We start from the raw sequence: 21,552 nt of genomic DNA, 5'->3' as shown, positions 1-21,552 counted from the left end.
GCCACCACTGCCCGGCTGAGGTTTTTATTTTTAACTACAAATGAGGCTTCTGAGAAAAGACACAATGAGCCATCTATACACCTATGCAATTTACTATTTCTTAACAAAAGAAAGCTTTACCTAAGACCAACTAGACTAAAAGTAGCTACAATGTTGTTCCTTGGCACATAAAAAAAAGGTTATTTGTGAGTTGGGTGCAGGGGTGGCACACACCTTTAATCTCAGCACTCTGAAGGCAGAGGCCAAGTAGGGATCTCTGAGTTCAAGGCTAGCCTGGTCCACAGAATGAATTCCAGGACAGTTGTGACGTATTTTCATCATACATTCTTTTCTCTTTAAATCAGGGCCTTTAGATAGCCCAGGCTATCCTCTAACTCACTATGTGACTGAGGATGGTGTAGAACACCCAACCACCTTGCCTCCGATTCCCAATGCTGGGATTACAGACATATAGTGCCATTCCCAGATATAGTACAGTAATTTTCTCTATTAAAAAGAAATTCCTGACACAGGGACAAGCCTATGAGTTAAACTATAAACCATATCCTTCAGCTGGAACAAAGTCTTACCTGAACTATCCGATCCACCTTCAGGACTGCCGCTTGAATACATGGTGGCCAGTTTTCCATCCAGGATAAATCTGAACCATCCATTACTGCCATTAGATAGCTCCAAAGCTGCAGCATCACTCCAAATGTATAAGCAGTCCCTTCCCCTGATTATTGACCAGTCTCTCCAGTGGTATGGTTTACCCTGCTGCAATTCTTTAGCATCTTCCTGCGGTTCATCTTCCTAAATGTGTGGAATGAGCCAATAAAATGTGAGAAATAATTTCATTTCAAACATCCACAAATACTTAAAAAACATGAATATGAACCTGATTTATAATTAAAACATATTTACTTGCATGTAGTTCAATATATATTGTAAAAAACTAATCATCAATTAAATAAATATTAAATGTCTTAAAATAATCATGTAAGTTATACTATATCTAGGTATGGTGGTAAAAGTCAATGGACTGGAGATTTATATGAACACTCTGGGGCCTGGGTAAACTCGCTACAACACCTCTAGCCTGCCGACTTGAAGAAGCTTAGAGGAAGTAAGGATACATAAACTGTGATATAACAGAATCACCACACAAGTTTTCTTAAATAAAATTCCTTGGATAAAGAAAATGCAATATACACATACACGCTGGTATATTACTTAGCTATTAAAATTAAAAGAACACGGAATAGTAGCGGTCAGAGTATGTCAAGTGCTCTACGTGCTCTGGCTCCTAGGGAAGTTGGAGAAAAGGATAAAGAGGGCCTCTAAAGGAGAGGAGAAGGGGACTGGGAACACTAGCAAGTTGAGCAGTAAGTACCACAATACAGGAAGTTGTTCTTCTACAGCACAGAAGGGTCAAAAGAGGAGCCTAAAGAGTCACAGGACACATAAATGCCCAGTGTTTGAGGTAGAAAAGCTAACCACCCCAATTTGATCATCTCACACAGCATATACTAATCATTTTTATCGTGCTATATCCAACAACATATAATTCTGTGCCAGTAAAAATTAAAAATAAATGAAAGTGAATTCTAAGTCCCAGTTCTTAGTCAGGTAAATAAAATATATTATTCTGACAATGGGTCTCATGTAACGACAACTGGCCTTAACTCTAGGTATCTAAGGGTGACCATAAATTTCTGGTTAAGAAAATTTTTTAGGAACTGAAATAAAACAAACTTGTAACCACTTTTTAGTATAGCCTAGGAGCCATAAATTTTTATTGACATTTGAAAAACAAGAACAGGCTGCTGAAATGGCTCAGCAGGCAAAGGTTCTTGTTGCTATGCCTGACAACCTGCAGCTCACACAGTGGTAGAAGAGAACCAACTTCTGAAAGTTGTCCTGACTTCCAGACATTAGTGTCCGCATTCAAATGAGCACACCAAACACATAAATAAATTAACGCTAAGAAAATGAAAACTGGGACTACTGTCAGATATGTGACACACTTGGGAGCAGAAGCAGGAAGGTACATAAGGCCAGCTTACATTATAGACGAAGTTCAAAGCCAGCCTGAGCTACATTCTGAGATGAAGACACCAGGGGCTGAGGGTCAGTGAGGAGGTACAGTGAGTAAAGGCACTTGTTGCCAAGCCTGACACCCTGAGTTCAATTGCTGAACCCACATGGTAGAAGGACTCCCTCTCTCATTCCCTCAAAGAAGAAAAAGGCAACAAAACTGTAAAGTTCTCAAGGACCTGGGAAATAAATGGAATATGTGCTATTTCAAAAACTACTCCAAGCCGGGCGGTGGTGGCGCACGCCTGTAATCCCAGCACTTGGGAGGCAGAGACAGGAGGATCTCTGTGAGTTGAGGCCAGCCTGGTCTACCAAGGGAGTTCCAGGACAGGCTCCAAAGCTACAGAGAAACCCTGTCTCAAAAACCAAAAAAAAACAAAACAAAACAAAAAAAAAAAAAAAACCAAACTACTCCATATTGTGGAATAACTTTTTGTACGCTGTGAAGAAGTGTAATTCTGACTGGTTCAACAAAAAAGTGAAGGGCCAATAGCTAGGCCTGACTTCCAGACACAGAGGACACTGGGAAGAAGGGCAGAGACTGGAGGAGACGGAAAGCAGGGTGGACAATACATAGATGAGTTAAAGGAGCCTAGAGGCGGCACATAGATCGACAGAGATGGGTCACTTAAACCAGCTAAAAACAAGCCTAAGCTATTGACTACGCTTTCATAATTAATGATACGTCTCCCTGTGGTGATTTGGGAGCTGACTGGCAGGACAGAGAAAGACCCTACAACGGAAAACCAAGCACCCTTCTCCATCTCTACCAACTGCCAGCAAACTCTATTCCTAACATTTAGTGGAAAGTTACTGCATGAATAACAACAGTACTAACATTAATGGCAGGATAGGGATTATTTTCTTCTTGGGGTTTTTTGAGCTTTCTGTTGTTGGTTTGTTGTTGTTGGTTTTTCCCCAAGGCAGATTTTCTCTGTGTAGCTTTGGGGCCTGTCTTAGAACTCACTCTGTAGACCAGGCTGGCTCCAAACCTACAGAGATCCTCCTGCCACTGCCTCTCGGAATGCAAGGATTAAAGGTACACTGTCTGGCTGGATTACAGTTGACAGAGAATCTACAATTTCTTAATTCTAGATGGTGGCCATAAAAAGTACCATGGTCAAGCTGGGCAGTGATGGCCCAGGCCTTTAATCCCAGCACTTGGGAGGCAGAGGAAAGCGAATCTCTTGTGAATTTGAAGCCAGCCTGGTCTACAAGAGCTAGCTCCAGGACAGACTTCAAAGCTACAGAGAAAGCCTATATTGAAAAACCCAACAACAAAAAATACCACGTTCAATCCCTGAGATATCTTTCTTTCTTTCCTTCCTTCCTTTGGGGTGGGGTGCTGTGAACTGAACCCAGCCAGGGTCTTAGACAAGTTAAGCCCACGTCCTGTACTCTGGCCCCATCTACAGTTTTTTACATTCAAGGAACTGGTCAAAACACCCCTACCATCTTTTTAAAATCCGTAAATGTGCTGAACTCCATTCAAAAATGGGGGAAGATGAGAGATAATGAAAACAATGTTATTAAGGACAGAATTTGAACACTGTCTTTCTTTTAAACATTAGTTGTGTAAAGGATTTGCTTTTCAACTCCATACTTCATACAGTCTAGGCAAGTGCTATACTCAGCCCATATCAACAATGGAAGAGAATGTGCTGGGTATTTTGGTAGAGTAGGTATAAATAGAATGCTGTGTTATGTTTAGTCTTGAATATTTTGTTTCGTTTTGTCTTCTTGAGACAGGGTTTCTCTATGTAGCCTCGGCTGTCCTGGCATTCACTCTGTAAACCAGGCTTGCCTCTGCCTCCCAAGTGCTCGGATTAAAGGCATGCAGATTCTAATATTTTTTAAATGTACATATGCAGTCTGGCTGTGGGGGCTTCAGGAACTGGTAGGTAGAGTTCAGGTTCACCATCAACTACACAGAGAATTAGAGAATTGGAGGCTATGTGAGATCCTGTCTCCAAAAAAAATTTATACACACATAAGTGTCTGTGAAAATGATGAAGCAAATGTGGCAAAATGTTAACAACTAAAAAATTCTGATGTTCTTTAACCACACTGGGAACCTTGTCCTACATTTAAATTTTAACATAAAATTTATAAAGGGAAACTGACCAAAATGATACATTATAATTTTTATATTGCAATTATAAAAACCATCCTAAGTTAAACATAATTTCCCTAAACAAACCCTGTTCTCATATCACAATAAGGACCACTCACTTTTTCTGGTTTCGATTCCTCTTCGTTCTCATCATCAGAAGAAGGGCCTGCCAAAGCTGATACTTTGCTAATTACACCGAGCCTGGCCAGCTGATCTAAAAAAATATCACCACCTTTATCAACCAAATCCCTTATGATCTGTAAAGCTAGCAAATGGCCGTCATCGTCATCCTGGGGAGGAAAAGAGGAGCACGTGAGGGCACGCCGGCAAGGAGAACAAGCAGTCCATCCCGCCTCCCGGTGGACACTACTGTGGGCTGAACAAGGGAATGCTGACTGCTACTGCCAAGTCTCAAAGGAATTACAGCTATGAGAAACGAACCTCTTGATCAAGCACAGTGGCAGTGATTTCCACTAGTGTTGTGGGCAAATTGTGACCAACATCAGAATCGCAGACTTCTTTTAGCAGTGCTTCGGAGCAAAAATGAATCATTTTTCGAATTAGAGCAAGACTGGCTTTCCTTAAGAAGGGAAGAAAGAATTTATGAAACCAAAAAAGCTCAAATTAGATAAATATTCAGTCATGCATTAGTAAAAGCTTAAATGTCCAACAATTTTATAAGCACTAATGAAAAGCATACACTTAAGAATACCAAAAACTTAAGACTATGCTATTACAACAGTTTATGTTTACTGCTTAGGTAATACATTATGCTAATCAAAACTAAATCATCCCTAATAATCTCGTTAAATGCTATTCTATATTACATTTAATCAGCTTGGCTGCTGGTACAGCATGTTAACCTTAGAAAAAGAAGGTGAAAAGCCTGAAAATACTTTTTTTCTCTGTCTCCCCCCTCTTTCTCTGACATACACACACATGCACGCACACACTGACCCATTATGAGGCAGGAATTACTTCACATAATTTAAAACATTACAACTCTTTTAAACCATACACAAACCATATGAAGTAGGTTTATCATCTCAGTTTTACAAAGAAAGTCTAAGAACACATGAATAACAATTCGCTTATCTCTATTGGCATATTTTTATAAATATACATAAATATTTTATATTTACAAACATCCCATTTAACAATATTTTATAAGTTAAGATCATTTAAAAGTATTTTGCTATTACATTAAAAGTAGCATCTTGGAGCTGGAGAGATGGCTCAGAGGTTAAGGCCCCAGGTTCAATTCCCAGTACCCACACGGCCACTAACAACTATCTGTAACTCCAAGATCTGACAATCTCACACAGACAAACACATAGGCAAAACACCACTGCATATAAAATAAAAATGTATTTTAAAAAATAGCATCATTTTGGAGAAAACTTTTTTTTAAAATACAGAGAGATTTCTTTTTTTTTTTTTTTAGTTTTTCGAGACAGGGTTTCTCTGTAGCTTTGGAGCCTGTCCTGGCACTAACTCTTGTAGACCAGGCTGGCCTCGAACTCACAGAGATCCGCCTGCCTCTGCCTCCCGAGTGCTGGGATTAAAGGCGTGCGCCACCACCGCCCGGCAGATTTCTTCATCTAAGCACTTAAAACACTTCTATGGAGCTGAGCGGTGAGGGTGCACACCTTTAATCCCGACACTCCAGAGACAGAGGCAGGCAGATCTCTTTGAGTTCGAGGCCAGCCTGGTCTACAAGAGCTAGTTCCAGGCCAGGCTCCAAAGCTACAGAGAAACCCTATCTCAAAAGAAAAATAAATAAAATAAAAACCAACCAAACAAAACCACTTCTATGGACTGAGTGTGCATGAGGACGGCCTCCACATTTGCAAACTGATTTTAAAGGCTAGGAAGCCAGGTGCAATGGTTCACACCTACAGTTGTAGCACACAGAAGTCCAAGGCAAGAGGAGTGCAAATCGGAGATTAGCCTGGGGCAGCACGAAGGTATGAAGCTTCGGTGCAGAGAAGGACACTGTCATTTTAGTGAAGAGGTGGTCTAGAGAAAGGGAAGACTACTTTGCCAGCTATACATGACAGGGTTAGTATCTAGAACATACAAAACAACAAAGTCTAAACATGAAGACAAAACTCAATTAAAAATTTGGTCATGGACTTGTCTAGATGGTTCTAAAAACATCAAAAACCAAATGCCCATGTGGACATGTTAAAGGGGTAGCATCTATTCAGTGCTGATAGAAGTGCTAACTATGTACAGCATGGCCGTTCCTCAGGAGCAAGAAACATCCATCAGACGAGCTAGCTGTACCATACCTGTGAAAAAACAGAGGACTCATATCCTATTCTAGAGATTATCATGCTCATCCATGTTCACGGCTGTTCTAAACTGTATACGTGTCCATCAAACTAGTGAGTGGATAATGAAAATGCGGGACACAAACAATGGAATATTGTTCAGTCGCCCCGCCCCCAGTGAAATTCACAGGTAAATGCATAGAACTCTCAGCAACCATTATGAGTGAGATAATCCTGACCCAAAAAGACACATGACACATGTGTGCTCATTTGTGGACATGAGCTTGAAGACTATTAACTTTCACACATTGTCTCTAAAACTAGAAGCCAAGAGTGAAGTTGAAAAATCTTTACCCCAGCCCTGGAGGGAAGATGTATGTGGTGGGAGAAAGAGTTGTGTGTGTGTGTGTGTGTGTGTGTGTGTGTGTCACTACTTTAACTGTATAAAGAGGTGTGTGGGTGTGTATATGTGTGTGACTACTTTAACTGTTTAAAGAAGTGTGTTTGTGTGTGTGTAACTAATTTAACTGTGTAATGAGGAATGTGTGTGTTTGTGACTATTTTAACTGTATTAAGAGGTAGGGGATATATGTGTGGTGGGTGACTACTTTATCTGTGTAACGATGTGCTGCATTTGCTTAGGTTGCGGAATACTACTTTAACTATGTAAAGGTGTGTTGTGAGCCGGGCAGTAGTGGCGCATGCCTTTAATCCCAGCACTTGGGAGGCAGAGGCAGGCGGATCTCTGTGAGTTCAAGACCAGCCTGGTCTACAAGAGCTAGTTCCAGGACAGGCTCCAAAACCACAGAGAAACCCTGTCTTGAAAAACAAAAAACAAAAAACAAACAAACAAAAAAAAAAGGTGTGTTGTGTTTGTTTAATCATGTAAAGACGTGCTGCTGTTCACCTTGCCTGTTTAAGGCACCTGACTGGTCTAATAAAAAGCTGAATGGCCAAAGGCTAGGCATAGAAGGATGGCAGGCGGGGCTGGCAGGTATAGAGAATAAGAAGGAATAAGAACAAGAGAATGAAAGGAGATAATAATGGAAAAAGAGAGGAAGACACCCAGGGCCAGCCAGGCAGTAACCAACCAGTCAACTAAACAAGGAGTAGATGTACAAAAGCAAGAAAGGGTAAAGCCCCTAGGTAAAACATAGATGAACGGAAACAGCTTAATTTAAGTATAAGAGCTAACAAGAAACAACATAAACTAAGGCAGAGCACTCATAACTAATATTAAGTCAAGGTTAGTGGCCCAAAAGAAACCCAGCTAAAGAGGTAGGCAGATCTCTGGGAGTTTAGGGACAGCCTGGTCTACATACTGAGTTCTAGATTAGTTAGGGCTATATAGTGAGACCATATTTCAAAATATAAAATAAAATAAACCAGAAAAGATGATACTCACACTTCCAACCTAATTTATATTACTATATTTTTTAAGACAAATGCCAGATCCTTCTCAAAAACGATATATAATCACAGCATCAGATAATTTAAGTATAGTATGAATAGCTACCTTATTGAAGGCAACATAGTCTGCTGGAACGTCTGTGCAAACACAGGTAATAACCTCTTCAAGTATATTGGTGCCATTTCTGGGTCTCCTCTGGGCTCATTACATTCTTCTTCATCTTTACTTGTGTCTTTCTTTTTCTTGTCATCCCCTTTATTGACTGGACACATCCAATCACCTACAAAGCATTATTTTTTAAAATGAGTTTTGAAATACAATGTCTTTCAAGGAAAAAAATGTTAATACATACTCATTTCAAACTAAAATTACCTAGGGAACAATGTTCAGTTCTCAGCACTGCAAACAAAAGAGCCCTACCTACTCTGAAAATTTCAAAATAATCAAATCATTCTAGTTACACAGCTTCTAATTTTTCTTTACATGACAATCCCAAATCTTTTAAATGTAGATTTTTTTTTTTCCATTCTGAACTTATACAACTAGTCTGAAGAACATAGAAAAGGGCCCAGGGGAATGACTTTGTTTAAGAGCATGTATTGCTCTTTCAGGACCTGAGCCCAGTCCCCAGGATTCATGTCAGGCAGCTCACAACCAACTATAACATTAACTCCAGAGGATCTCATTTCTGGCTTACACAGGCTCTGCATTCACGTGCACAGACACATAAACATTCACATAATTAAAAATTAATAAAAAGATTTTTTAAGGGCACAGAACAATAAGATGTTGAAGGTTTATCCACTGTTTGCATGCACGCACGCACACACACACAATGCAGAGTTATTTGGCTTTCCAAGAATGGTTCATTTCTGTACTGTTAGTACGTCTGTGGAGGGGAAGCTGAGCACACACCAGAAGGCCTAGGACAGCACACACAGCTCACCTGGAGACTGCAGGATAGCTACTACTTCACTGTGGCCTCTCTCTCGAGCTTTATCCAATGGTGTTTTCCCATCTTCATCTCTTAGATCCGGATTTGCACCATGCCGTAAAAGAGTCTTATGAAGAAAAGTGTTTAATTTAAATTCAAGAGCATTTCTTATATCATTCAGCTCTATATTTGAAAGTTTTCCATATGCTGGAGAGATGGCTAAGCAGTAGGTACGGATCCCAGACCCTAGTCTCTCTTCTGACCTACAACAGCTCCTGAAAACAGGTGGTACATACATACATACACTCAAGTACACACAGACATATAAGATAAAATAAATAAAATATAAAATAAAATAATTTTTAAAGGCTGCCCAGAAGTAACTGTAATCTCAGCATTAGGGAGGTAGGAGCACCTCTCAGGTTGAGGCCAGATTGGTCTACAAAGTAAGTTCGAGGACAGTGAGGGCTAGTCATAAAAACCCTGTCTCAAAACAAATAAGATAAAAAGCTTCCCAGAATTAATCTTACAGATACTAATACAAACCTCACCCTGTACCTATTCCTTTAAAGACTGATATCCATATCTCAAAACCTATACATAAATTTCACTTGATTATTTATTACCCCTCAAATAAGTTGTATTAAAATCTGAATCTGTCACACTCCCTCTCTCCTCCCAGTTTTTGACTTTAACAGTACTACTTGGTCTATGTCCTGGCCATCAATCTCACAATACAATGTCAATTACCAATTCTTTGACCAAAAATACATCAAGATCTGTCCCTTTCCTCTAGGAATATTAAACATTTTATAACCTCATGATTATTTAATCATAATGCTCAAACACTTTTTCGATGACAGAATAGATACAATTTAAAAACACCTCAAACAGAGCTGGCACCAAATGTTCTACGCTAGGTTTGATGCCCAGAAGGGGAGTGAATGAGGGGGGGAGGGGTTCCTCTCTAGAACAAAAACAGTCAATAAGTGTTTAGCTTATTGACTGTTACCAGTATCAGTAGAGGCCTGGCTCTCTCTAAAATCTAGCCAGTTCAAACTGCCAGACTGAGCTGGAAAAGACCAGCTCTCCAGTGAGATAGTAACTCCTGGGTTACTATCACTCCATGAGATGGCTGACAGTAACAGCAGCTATCCCTCGAACACCTAAGATGCACCGACTATTACACTGATCAGCGTGTGTTATCTTTTCCTAATTCTCCCAACAATCCGGACAGTATTACAACTACTCTACAGACAAAATCTCAAGACAAACTTAAGAACAGCCGTTTTTCTACATGGCCTGACACTTGAATCCAGGTACCCCGACCTCAGAGAATGCTAGTCTTTCATTATGCCACATTATCTCACCATCAACAGACTAGAGCCCCCATCACACACCTGATATGAACACTTTCATTCCATCTGTTTTTTAATGGTTTATTATTATACTAAGTATATGGGCATTTTGCCTATATGTATATTTGTACACCATGTGTGCACATGATGCCTGAGGAGGCTGTCAGATCACTTGGTACCGGAGACACAGATGGTTGTGAGCAGCCACATGGGTGTTGAGAAACTGAACCCAACTCCACTGAAGAGCAGCCAACGCTAACTGCTGAGCCATCTCTTCAGCTCATGAATTTCAGTTTCTCAAAGTATAGAAAGGAATCTCAAAAGTGGAAAATACTATAATATTTTTGCTTAAGAAACACTGCAAACAATTTTTAAAAACTAATTAAAAGCAGTTATTCTGGAAAATGGGAAGAATTGATGTAGATAGCTCAGAAGTATAAACTTTTCAGAATGAAATTTTTTGTCATTCTAATTTCTGAATCATATAGTTGTTAAAAATTCATGCTTTAACAGCATGGGGCTGGTAAGACGGCTCAACGGGGAAAGGGACTTGCCACCAAAACTAGTGACCTGAGTTCAGCCTCTGACTGGCCTGATGGTCCAACATACATGCCATCACATGCACATACAGACAGACAGACAGACAGACACACACACACACACACACACACACACACACACACACACCACAAGATAACAATATTTTGAAAACCCTTGCTTTTACCTTTGCTACTTGAGGTCTTCCAAAACACGCAGCATAGTGTAATGATGATGACCTTTGGCCTCTATTAACATCAGCACCTCTCTCACAAAGAAATTCTACCTGGAATATGATAAAGAACCACAAAGTTGCTCTATTAATCCTTTAACACTGAAATTCAAACACCACCTTTTACTGGCTTACCATTTCCTGAGTTCCAAACGCAGAGGCCCAGTTTAACAGAGTCTGACCCACATCATCCATAAAATTTACTTCAAAAGCTGAAAGTTGAAAAAACAGAAAATTTTGTTTTTAAGGCCAATAAAACACTCAACTTTTCTAAAGTTTAAACAACTCTGATTGCTATATTGTATTAAGTACAGAGATAAGATTTTTACATATTTGAATACAGTATAAAGCAGAAAACCTAAGGTCAACTAAGAAAAAGTATTAGAAAAAGTATTATAAAAAGGTTAAATCAGTCCAGATATAGTAGCACACACCTACAAACCCAGCACACATAAGGCAGAGGCAAGAGAATCACTAGGAGTTTAAGCCAGTTTAGTCTTCATTGCCAAGTTCTAGGCTAATCAGAGTTGCTGAGTAAAACTGCTGAGAAATGGGGAAGGATGGAGGCATTAAGTCACTGAACGATTACATGGCTTTAAACATTAAACAAACATGAAATAAGGATGGAAAAACAGCATGACTCCTCTGAGAAGCTCACATCTACCTGTGCGTGCATCTTACTTTCTTCTTGGGCACCCTTCTCTTAACATTAGTACTTAAAATCTGTATCAAAATTCCATAATAAGGGCTAGAGAGACGATGCAGAAAGAGTTCTTACTGTGCTCGCTAAACACCAAGGTTCAATTCCCAGCACTTACAGAGCGGCTCACAACCACCAGTTCTAAGGAATCCAACTCTGACTTCTAAGTGCGCCAGCACACATACATACATGAAGGCAAATAAATACCCACACATATAATAAAAATAATTAAAAGAACTGGTCAGGAATCTTACTTTCAGATTATAAAGTGGGTAAATTCCAACTTTATAGACACTCAACTTCCTCAAGTGAACGTGCACTCAGGTACTACTGTGCACCAGGCAGTAACTGCACAGCTACATATCGGGAAGAGGAAGACTATTTACACAGTTAGCAAGCGAAGCATCTTGCCCAAAAACTATAAACTAGAAATAGCCTATGGTTCCTTATGGCATTGATTTATTTATTCATTCATTCATCCATCTATCCATTCATTCATTTATGTGTTTTGTTTCAAGATGGGGTTTCTCTATTTGTTTGGAGTTTTTTTGTTTGTTTGTTTGGTTTTGGTTTTTTCGAGACAGGGTTTCTCCGTAGCTTTGGAACCTGTCCTGGAATTAGCTCTGTAGACCAGGCTGGCCTCGAACTCACAGAGATCCTCCTGCCTCGGCTCTCAAGAAACAGGATTAAAAGGCACTGCCACCACACTTGGCTATGGTTTTTATTTTTAAGAGAAAAATGTCTGACCTCCTGTGTCAATTGCATCTATGAGAGCATCAGTATCTTTACTCCGAATACAGTCTATAAGCTGCCGATGAGAGCGTTCCCCAGAACTATCCAATCTCCGTAGTCCTGGGATTCTGCCCGTAGATCCAGCACTAGACTTGGGCAAGGCCTTTCGTCCTTCAAATAATAGCACCAAGAGGAGGTCAACCAAACGCATGGTATCAAGGACACATCTTTCATCACCCTGCAATGCACTTTCAATTGAATCTGGAAGCTCTGATCTCAGAAGATCCTAAAAAGAGAATGGAGAAAAACATCTCATATTTGCATTATACAAAACTTTTTCTGAAAGGATAAAAAGCAAGGCATCAGAAGCATCTTACGTGTGTGACTAGGGGAGAGCCTCTGCAAAGTGTTGAGAGAAGACTGACAATCGTCGACACCTGGTTACTCAATTTGGAATCTGCAGTTGTAGAGGGGGCTCCCGTGGTGCTGCGGCCTGGTTTGCATGCTGAAGATGGTCCTGACACAGCACCACCAGCAGCTGCCATTCGTGACAACAGCTCTTCAGTTAACCCATGCTTGGCCAAGGGAGCAGGATCCACTCCACGACGAGTAAACCGGTCAGCTAGTGATGCAAAACAGCGCAGAGCTCCATCTGAAACCTAAAGGTGCAGGAGTAAAGTAGGTAACACGTCCTCCAGAGAGTGAGCATCAAGTCATTTCCGTACAAACACCAAATGGAAAGCAGCTGGGGCAAAGAATCAGATACTTTATCTGAAGTATCTAAACTTGAACGGCAGCTCCACTTTCCCTTGATCTCATGATCTGAGAAAGGTCTGTACCTGTCAAAGGCCCGTGTCCTCATCTGCAAAGCAGTCTAATAAACTCCCCATAACCCATCTGTCTGCTCAAATGAGGTAGGCACATAAAGTAGGTAAATAGACAGTAAATACTCTGGAATATAAATTGTTATTATGTACAAATTGGCCAAGACAATCTGTGACTGCTGGTGAGGTAATATCTAAATAGAAAAAAAGGCATGAAAACTAGTTTTATTTTTTTAAAGTATAGCAATTCAACAAAACCTTATAAATAATATTATATAAATACTAGGTTACTTTACTTTGGTAAGATCTAGCCTATTGTTTTCAATAAATACTGTACTAAGTCAACAAAATGTTACTGAATACAAGTACAGCTATAAAAATGGCTATCTCTATAACATTTAAATTTCAGTAAATATATCATTCTCATTAAACAGGTTTGTTTTGTTGGTTTTTATGACAGTGTCTCGTTGTGTGACCCTGTATGGCCTGGGAACATACCATGTAGACAAGGCTAGACTCAAACTCCAAGATCTGCTTGTCTCTGTTTTCTGAGTGTTTAGGATTAAAGGCCTGGACCACAATGCCCACCTTAAAACACATTTTATTGTCCTTCCAAAGGCTTATGGTGTAGAAATATTAGATAAGTAAGCCAAGTGAAAATCTCAAATTTTAATGTACCACAGTTCTAAAGAGGGAACATTATCAAATTCTTTCTGAAAACTCAGCAGCTACCATACAATTTACTTACCTGATGGTCTTCATGTTTTAACAAACTAGACAGAGACTCTACACAAATTTCTAAAGAAGAATCCTGAGGTTCCATTTTGCCACAGAGTCTTGAGACCACAGCCATCGCAGAGTGTAAGGTATCTTTATGAACCAGGTGTCCGCTGTCACGAATGAAGGTAAGAACACAATTCAAACCCCCAGCCTCAAAGACCGCTCCTGACTCACGAGTGCATATCAGTTCCAACACCTACAACAGTGACACAAAATTAACAGAGGAAGGCAACACTGACTGTAGCTTGTCAGCATCACAGAGCAGAACAAACTCCAAAGGTAAGAGCGACATTCCAACAGTAAAGTAAAACAGTCAAATTAAATTCTCTATCAACCTTATTTTTATTTAACCCAATATATAGAAAGCATTATAAATGCAACCTATAATCAATGAAAAATAACTGATATAAGTCAGGTGGGGTGGTGCAAGCCTGTCATGCCAGCACTTGGGAAACTCAGGCAGAAGGATAGGGAACTCAAAACTATTCTTGGACAATGTTAACCTACGCTACATGGGGAAAAGAGAGAAAAGAATGAAATGGTCAATAAAAAATCAAACCTCACTCACCAGGATCCACGTTTAGAGCTGTAAAGAAGTGATGTCATGTGACCTTGTCCTGGCTGTTTTCAGGAGAGTTACACAAACACAGCCCTGACTTCAGTGCTCTTAGAAAGTACACCTGTTGCTACTCTTTCTAGGAGCTGGCTACTCCAGGAAGATAGCTGAATTGGAATCAACAGTCAAACAAGGGTCTCAGGCTTTCTTTGGTCACTGTTTTTCTATTACCAGTAATAGGAGTTTACAATATACACCTTTCAATGCTACAAAATACGAATTACGCAACAAGAAACAGCATGCATGGCACACCCTACAAATAAAGCTTTTATAACGGAAGTTAAAGGCAAGTAGGACTCTGTGATTTTGAGGACAGCTGGGGCTACATAGTGAGACCCTATTTTCAATACAAACAATCAGAAAAAGAAAAAAATAAAATCAATCAGAACCAAATCTAAAACGTAGAACATTATAAAACATAATGGACTACATAGAAAGGCCCTGACTCAAAAATATAAAACAAGCCGGGCGGTGGTGGCGCACGCCTTTAATCCCAGCACTCGGGAGGCAGAGGCAGGCGGATCTCTGTGAGTTCGAGGCCAGCCTGGTCTACAAGAGCTAGTTCCAGGACTGGAACCAAAAAGCTGCGGAGAAACCCTGTCTCGAAAATTTAAAAAAAAAAAAAAAATATATATATATATATATAAAACAATATAATATAAATATGCTCACTAAATATTTCGAATAAACTACTGACTTGGTACTGGGGAGTGTGTGTGTGTGTGTGTGTGTGTGTGTGTGTGTGTGTATACACATGCTCACACAACTGCAGGTACTCATGGACATCAGAAGAATTAGAACAAGAGTTATGAAGGCCTATAAGACACCCAATGTGAGTGCTAGGAACAAACTCAGGTTCTCTGCAAGAGCACCAAGTTCTCTAAATTGCTAAGCCAGCTCTGTAGCCGCTAAAACAGTTTACTCTAGAGATGATAGCAAAATAGCTAAGTCCATGGATCCTAAAACCAGACTTCTAAGCTTTAAATCTTGGTAGGGTCACCACTACTGCTCAGTGTAGTGATTTTTTGCATATGTAAAATAGATACGATGTTAATGACAGCACCTCCAGAACTATCCTGATGAGTGCTTAGGAGACTGCCTGTACTGGGTGCTACTGTTGTTTGTCATGGTGAACTTTGTCACTTACTCTGGGCAGAAGCACGAAGAGCTTCTCTCAAGCCTAGTGACTACCGGAACCGAACAGCAGGAAGCAGAACAGGCAAACATCTCACCCCACAGCTGTCACCCAGAGGTTTCATCCCCAGCTCTTAAAGGGCTCTGGTACCACCTGACTGTTAATTCTAATGCTCTTCACCACTCTCAAAAGAATGGTGACTTATTTCTACTTTCTCAGTGAAACAGTGTTTATTCTCCAAACAATGTAAGTAATATTTACCTTTACACATTGCTCAGCTAAATCTCGGCTGGTCCTGTTGTTAAGTTCAACCACCACCAAACGATTACAAAGTGCTTTTATAGCTCCGTCTACTCCTACAATCCTTCGGGTGCATTCTGCAGACACATCCAGGTAGTATGTTATGGCTCGGGCTGTCACCTCTAACACATTGTCTGGGGCACTCTCATCAAGAAAGATTTTGCAGAGAGCTGGTAGGAAAGTGCGAGGGGGACATCTGTAGTGGAAGACATCATAATATGATTAGGATCACCAAACAAGATATCAACACTATTCTTAACGTTACATGTAAATATGTGGTATTTCCACACTGTTTCTGTTTGCACTATAATACTCACACACAAATCTCAGCACCATGCAAATAGCAGATTCTTACAGCAACAGCACTAATTTGAAACCCTACTCTCCTCCAATAGTTAAGTATTCCTTGTTCCTTACACCTAATAAAACCAGTGCACACCACAGTAAATGTCTCTATCTCAAGACCAGGTACTAATGCACGGTCTTTTTAATGACATTCACTGTTTACTGACATGTGCGTGTGCATATGCATGTAGGTACACATGTGCCACAGCTCAGGAGCTGAGGGCCAGAGGACTCTCGCCTCCCAACGTGTGCGTCCAGGGGATCAAACAGAGGTCATCAGCCTCACAGCAAGCACCGTTCCCTCTCCACCATCCCACTCGCCAGTCATGGTCTAGATGGCCAGGCACAGCAGGGAACAGCAGCTCTGCAGTCTCTCTAAGCCTGTCTGCTCATGTGTAAAGCAAAGACAGTATAGAAATGACATCATTTTACATGGTTATCATAAAGGAGAAATTAAAGCTATTTCAGCACCTGGCCCACAATAAACTAATACTATCTCTCTTCCCTTCTTTGAATAGTTCAATGCTTGTTCATACACTTATATAAGATACTTTTTGTTTTGTTTTTTAAAGATTTATTTATTTATTTATTACATATACAATGTTCTGCCTGTATGTATGCCTATATGCCAAAAGAGGGCACCAGGTCTCATTATAGGTACCTGGGAGGCACCATGTGGTTGCTGGGAATTGAACTCAAGACCTCTGGAAGAATAGCTAATGAATGCTCTTATGCTCTGAGCCATCTCTCCAGCCCGATACTTTTTGTTTTTGTTTTTCGAGAGAGGGTTTCTCTGTGTAGCCCTGTCTGTCCTGCAACTTGCTCTGTAAACCAGACTGGCCTCGAACTTGCAGAGATCCACCTACCTCTGCCTCCCAAGTGCTAGGATTAGAGGCGTGCATCACCACTGCTTGCCTAATATACTTTCATTAAAAACAGGGAGCTAGAGAGGTAACTCAGTGGCTAACAGTTCTAGCTGCTCTTCCAGAGGACCTGGGTTCAATTCCCTGCACCTACAAAGCAGTTCACAATCATCTAACTCCAGTTAAATGTCCTCTTCTGGATTCTGCAGGCTTTATACATATATAGCACACAGACATACATGCAGGAAAAACACACGTATACCCAAAATAAAATAGTTTAAAAGAGATGAATGCAAACCAGAAAGAGTGAGGAATCAGTGAGAGCCCCGGTTCTATGGGGCTGGCTGGATGGCGCAGCAGCCCTGAGCCTGGCGAGCCGGCTCCCAGCACCCACGTGCTGGCTCACAACCATGGTGACACCAGTTCAAGAATCTGAGGCCAAACAAAACTAAACAAAAAAATACTGTATAAAAACTATTCTTAATTTCATCTTTTATTATACTGATTTTATTCATTCATTGTTAAAAGACTATGGAGTTGATTCTCTTCTTCCGCCAAATGGGCACTGAGGATCACGTATATAGTTCCTTGGCAGCATGCGCCTTTACTCACTGAGCAATGTAGTAGGCCCTTCTTTTTTTTTTTTTTTTTTAAATGACAGAATCTCACTACATACTGGCCTCAAACTCTTTATATAGACCAGGCTGGCCTTGAACTCACAGAGATCTGCATGCGTCTGCCTCTTCAGTGCTGGGACTAAAGGTGTGCACCCCCACGGCTGGCAGCCCTCTGTTTGTTTTCATACCTGATAACTTAGATGATTTTTAATTTAAAGGTCCAGAAGCAGGGACATTATAAAAGATTTTAGGTGACTTCTTTCACTCAGTGACTAAGCAATCAACTTTAAACACAAGTGATTTTTACTAGCCAGAGCTCTGACAACCTATGACAATATAGTCTGATATATCTCCAAACCAGCCATTTAATACTTTGAGGCAGATTACAGGAACGCATCCCCTAGTTCTTAGGTAAGATAACAATCCTGCCAAGAATTATCAGAATCTAAAGCATTGTTGTTCTCTGCATGTGCAGTTAGTAAAACAGAGACAAAATTGTAATAGTATTGATGCTACCCCCAAAACATTATAATCTAAAAAATGTGTTTGTTAAGCATGGTAATACATGGTAATACACTCTTAAAATCTAGCACTTGAGACTGAAGGAGGATAAGAGCCTAAACTATATAGTGAGACCTTCTCCAAAAAAAAAAAAAGTTTTAAGAAAAAAATATTTAGGGAGAAGGAATGTAGCTTACTTGGTAGAATGTTCACCTAGCACACATGAAGTCCTGGGTTCAGTTCCCAACTCTGTATGATATGACACCAATATGGCGGCATACATTGTAACCCTGCACTCGGAAGGTGGAGGCAGGAGAATCATCCTGACTACATAGGGAGCTCTAGGTCAACAGGGGCTCCTTGTTTCAAGAGGAAAACTAGAAACAGAAATGTTTAGCATAAACTTACGGTCGTGGTTTGAAAGAACAGCCCCTAGGCTCATCTATTTGGATGTCTGGGTCCCAGTGGACAGTTTAGGAAGGTTAGGAGCTGTGATATTCCTAGAGAAAGTATATCAGTGGGGGCAGGCTTTCAAATTTCAAAAGCCCAAGCCAAGCCCTGTCTCTCTGTCTCTCTCTTGTGGAGAAGATATAAGCTCTCAGCTACTGCTCCAAAGGCAGGCTGGCTGGCTGGCTGCCTAACTGCCATGTTTCTCACCATAACGAACCCCCTAAAACTGTAAGCCAGCCAATTAAACGCTTTCATTTGTAAGTTACGTTGGTCACAGGGCTAGAACAGTGAGTAAGACACTTAATAGGGAAACAAGCAGTTTCTTTAATTTATGAAATGATGCTAAGTTCTGCTGTGTCCTCCAAAACATGAAGAACCTCTGACCAAGCACTATGAGAAACAAGTTCTGGAGAGACGAGCCAAGAATCCACCTCAACAGTAGGGTACTGTCTGTCTAGCAGCACACACCCTGGCTGGGTTTGATACACAGAACCCAAGGGAAAAGAAAGGCAAAGCCCACAAAGCTTTAACATCATGGCATATCTAATTCTTGGTGTGGTTAACTTTTTTTTTTCAGGAAAAAAAAGAAACTAAATGCTGTACACAATTTACAGCTTAGTTTATGCCAACTATAATGAAAATCTGCTTCATATATTATCTTTCCCCTTTCAGTTTCCTGAGACAAGGGTTTACAGCCCAGCTGGCCTGTATTAATCATGGCTGAGATAGATCCCAGGGTTCTAAGGCATGCTTCAGCCAGTTTTTTGTTTCATGAGGCTTTTCAGTCAAAGTACCAAACACCTGATGCGTATGTGAAACGTTGTCTAGTTATCTCTGTCTCTGTCCATTTTTCTCCCTCTCTCACCCTCAAACTGGGTTTCTCTGTGTAGTCTTGGCTGTCCTGATCTGCCTCTGTAGACCAGGCTGGCCTTGAGATGCACTTGCCTCTGCCTCCCAAATGCTGGGATTTAAATGTATGCGCCGCCACACCAGGCCCCCTTACTCTTCAACACTAAGACATTGACTTTACTAATGAGGGGACTGCGGAGCTAACTCGGTGGGTAAGTGCTCACCACAAAAGCACGACAAAGCAGTTCTACCTCTACCAGCCAAGGAGAAAGCCACAGCTGGGGACCCCTGCAACTTAGGAGCCAGGTAGATTAGCCAGTCAGGGAGCTATTTGACACTCTGTCTCAAAAAATAAGATGGACTGAGAAAGACACCAATATTAACCTGAGGTTTCCATAGGCATGGACCTCTCCCTGACACACATAACACAGAAACACAGACATACACAAAACACGCTAACATTTTTTTTTTTTTTTGGTTTTTCGAGACAGGGTTTCTCTGTGGCTTTGGAGCCTGTCCTAGAACTAGCTCTGTAGACCAGGCTGGTCTCGAACTCACAGAGATCCGCCTGCCTCTGCCTCCCGAGTGCTGGGATTAAAGGCGTGCGCCACCACCGCCCGGCACACGCTAACATTTTTAAGTTATTTAGAGTGAATGGGAGTTCTACCTGCATGAGTGTCTGTGCACCACATGTGTGCCTAATACCCATGGAGGCCAGAAGAGAGTGTTGATCCCTGTAGAGACACAGATGGTTGTGAGCTCCCAATACACATGGGTATTGGGAATTAATCTAAGGTCCTCTGGAATAGATTCAGTGCTTGTAACCATGGAGCCATCTCTCCAGCTCCAACAAATCACTGATACTTAATAGGTAAAAAATACAGGCTGCGCGGTGGTGGCGCACGCCTTTAATCCAGCATTTGTGAGGCAGGGGCAGGCAGATCCCTGTGAGTTCAAAGCCAGCCTGGTCTACAGAGCGAGTTCCAGAACAGGCTTTTGGGGTAATTTGGGGTTTGACTGAGGTAAAAGCTACTGAGGAAGACTGTCAGCATCAACACTGGGCCTCCATATGCATGAAGGTTTTTATTACAGAGATGAACAGAAACGAAACTTTAAAATCTTAAACCTACCCCTGGCATAGTGACACACACCTGTAATCCCAGAACTCAGGAAGTTAAAGAAAGAAGATCAAGAGTTTGAGACTATCTTAGCCTATACTGTGAACTCAAAGCTAGCTTGGGTTACAAAGGAAATTCCTGTCTCAAGAAACAAAGCATGCCAGGTAGTGGTGGCACACAGCTTTAATCCCAGCACTCAAGTGGCAAAGGCACACGGATCTCTGTAATTTCAAAGTCAGCCTGGTCTACAAAGCAAGTTCCAGGGCAGTCAGGGCTACACAGAGAAAAACTTGCCTTGAAAAAACAAAACAAACAGACAGACAAAAAAACTATTTTGATCACAATGATATGAAAGCAATACATACTAATGCAGTTTTTGAATGCTGACCTTTTCCTGGGCTAGAAATATCCTCTAGTGCTCTGCAGAGGCCACATGAGCTCCCAGTCAACCACAACATCACAACACCATGAGAGTAAACAACCCACACCATACAATCTATCCTTTCTACCAAAGGAAGTCAGCCCAACAAGGGAGCCTGCTGCTCTTTTATGCCAATTTGCCAACTGCACAGACTGTAAAGTAAGCTTCTCCCAACAGGGTGAGCCAATCACCACCTAAGACAGAAAGAAACACTAGAGACCATTCTGGCCGTGCATGCCTGATAGCTGGTCTGAGTTTCGCACACCCTTTCCGCAAATAGACTGCCTTGCTGAGTGATTTTCATTTTGACTATATATTTCTTTATATAACACCAAAAATACACATCCCTAACAATCTCTTTGCT

The 21,552-nt window shown here is 40.9% G+C and overlaps 1 protein-coding gene across 5 annotated transcripts in view; it reads right to left on the bottom strand.

Annotated features, from left to right (window-relative positions):
• Positions 1-21,552, bottom strand: part of Hectd1 (HECT domain E3 ubiquitin protein ligase 1) — a 91,681-nt gene that overhangs the window by 53,186 nt on the left and 16,943 nt on the right. For 4 of the 5 annotated variants that reach the window (XM_041658719.1, XM_041658721.1, XM_041658722.1 and 1 more), the window contains exons 3-13: positions 15,986-16,220; positions 13,942-14,169; positions 12,747-13,028; positions 12,385-12,655; positions 11,073-11,149; positions 10,893-10,991; positions 8,823-8,937; positions 7,982-8,156; positions 4,631-4,769; positions 4,309-4,479; positions 570-792 (exon numbers count right to left, since the gene is read on the bottom strand). In XM_041658719.1, the coding sequence (XP_041514653.1) occupies positions 570-792; positions 4,309-4,479; positions 4,631-4,769; positions 7,982-8,156; positions 8,823-8,937; positions 10,893-10,991; positions 11,073-11,149; positions 12,385-12,655; positions 12,747-13,028; positions 13,942-14,169; positions 15,986-16,220 (2,015 nt within the window). Of the gene's footprint in view, positions 1-569; positions 793-4,308; positions 4,480-4,630; positions 4,770-7,981; positions 8,157-8,822; positions 8,938-10,892; positions 10,992-11,072; positions 11,150-12,384; positions 12,656-12,746; positions 13,029-13,941; positions 14,170-15,985; positions 16,221-21,552 lie in introns of those variants that run through there. The other variant, XM_041658723.1, reaches the window with a different exon arrangement.

This window comes from Microtus oregoni, unplaced genomic scaffold (assembly GCF_018167655.1).
Source record: "Microtus oregoni isolate MIOR12 unplaced genomic scaffold, Mior012 000009F_ref0000495, whole genome shotgun sequence".
Classification (NCBI taxonomy): Eukaryota; Metazoa; Chordata; class Mammalia; order Rodentia; family Cricetidae; genus Microtus; species Microtus oregoni.
This window is presented reverse-complemented; position numbering and strand designations above follow the sequence as displayed.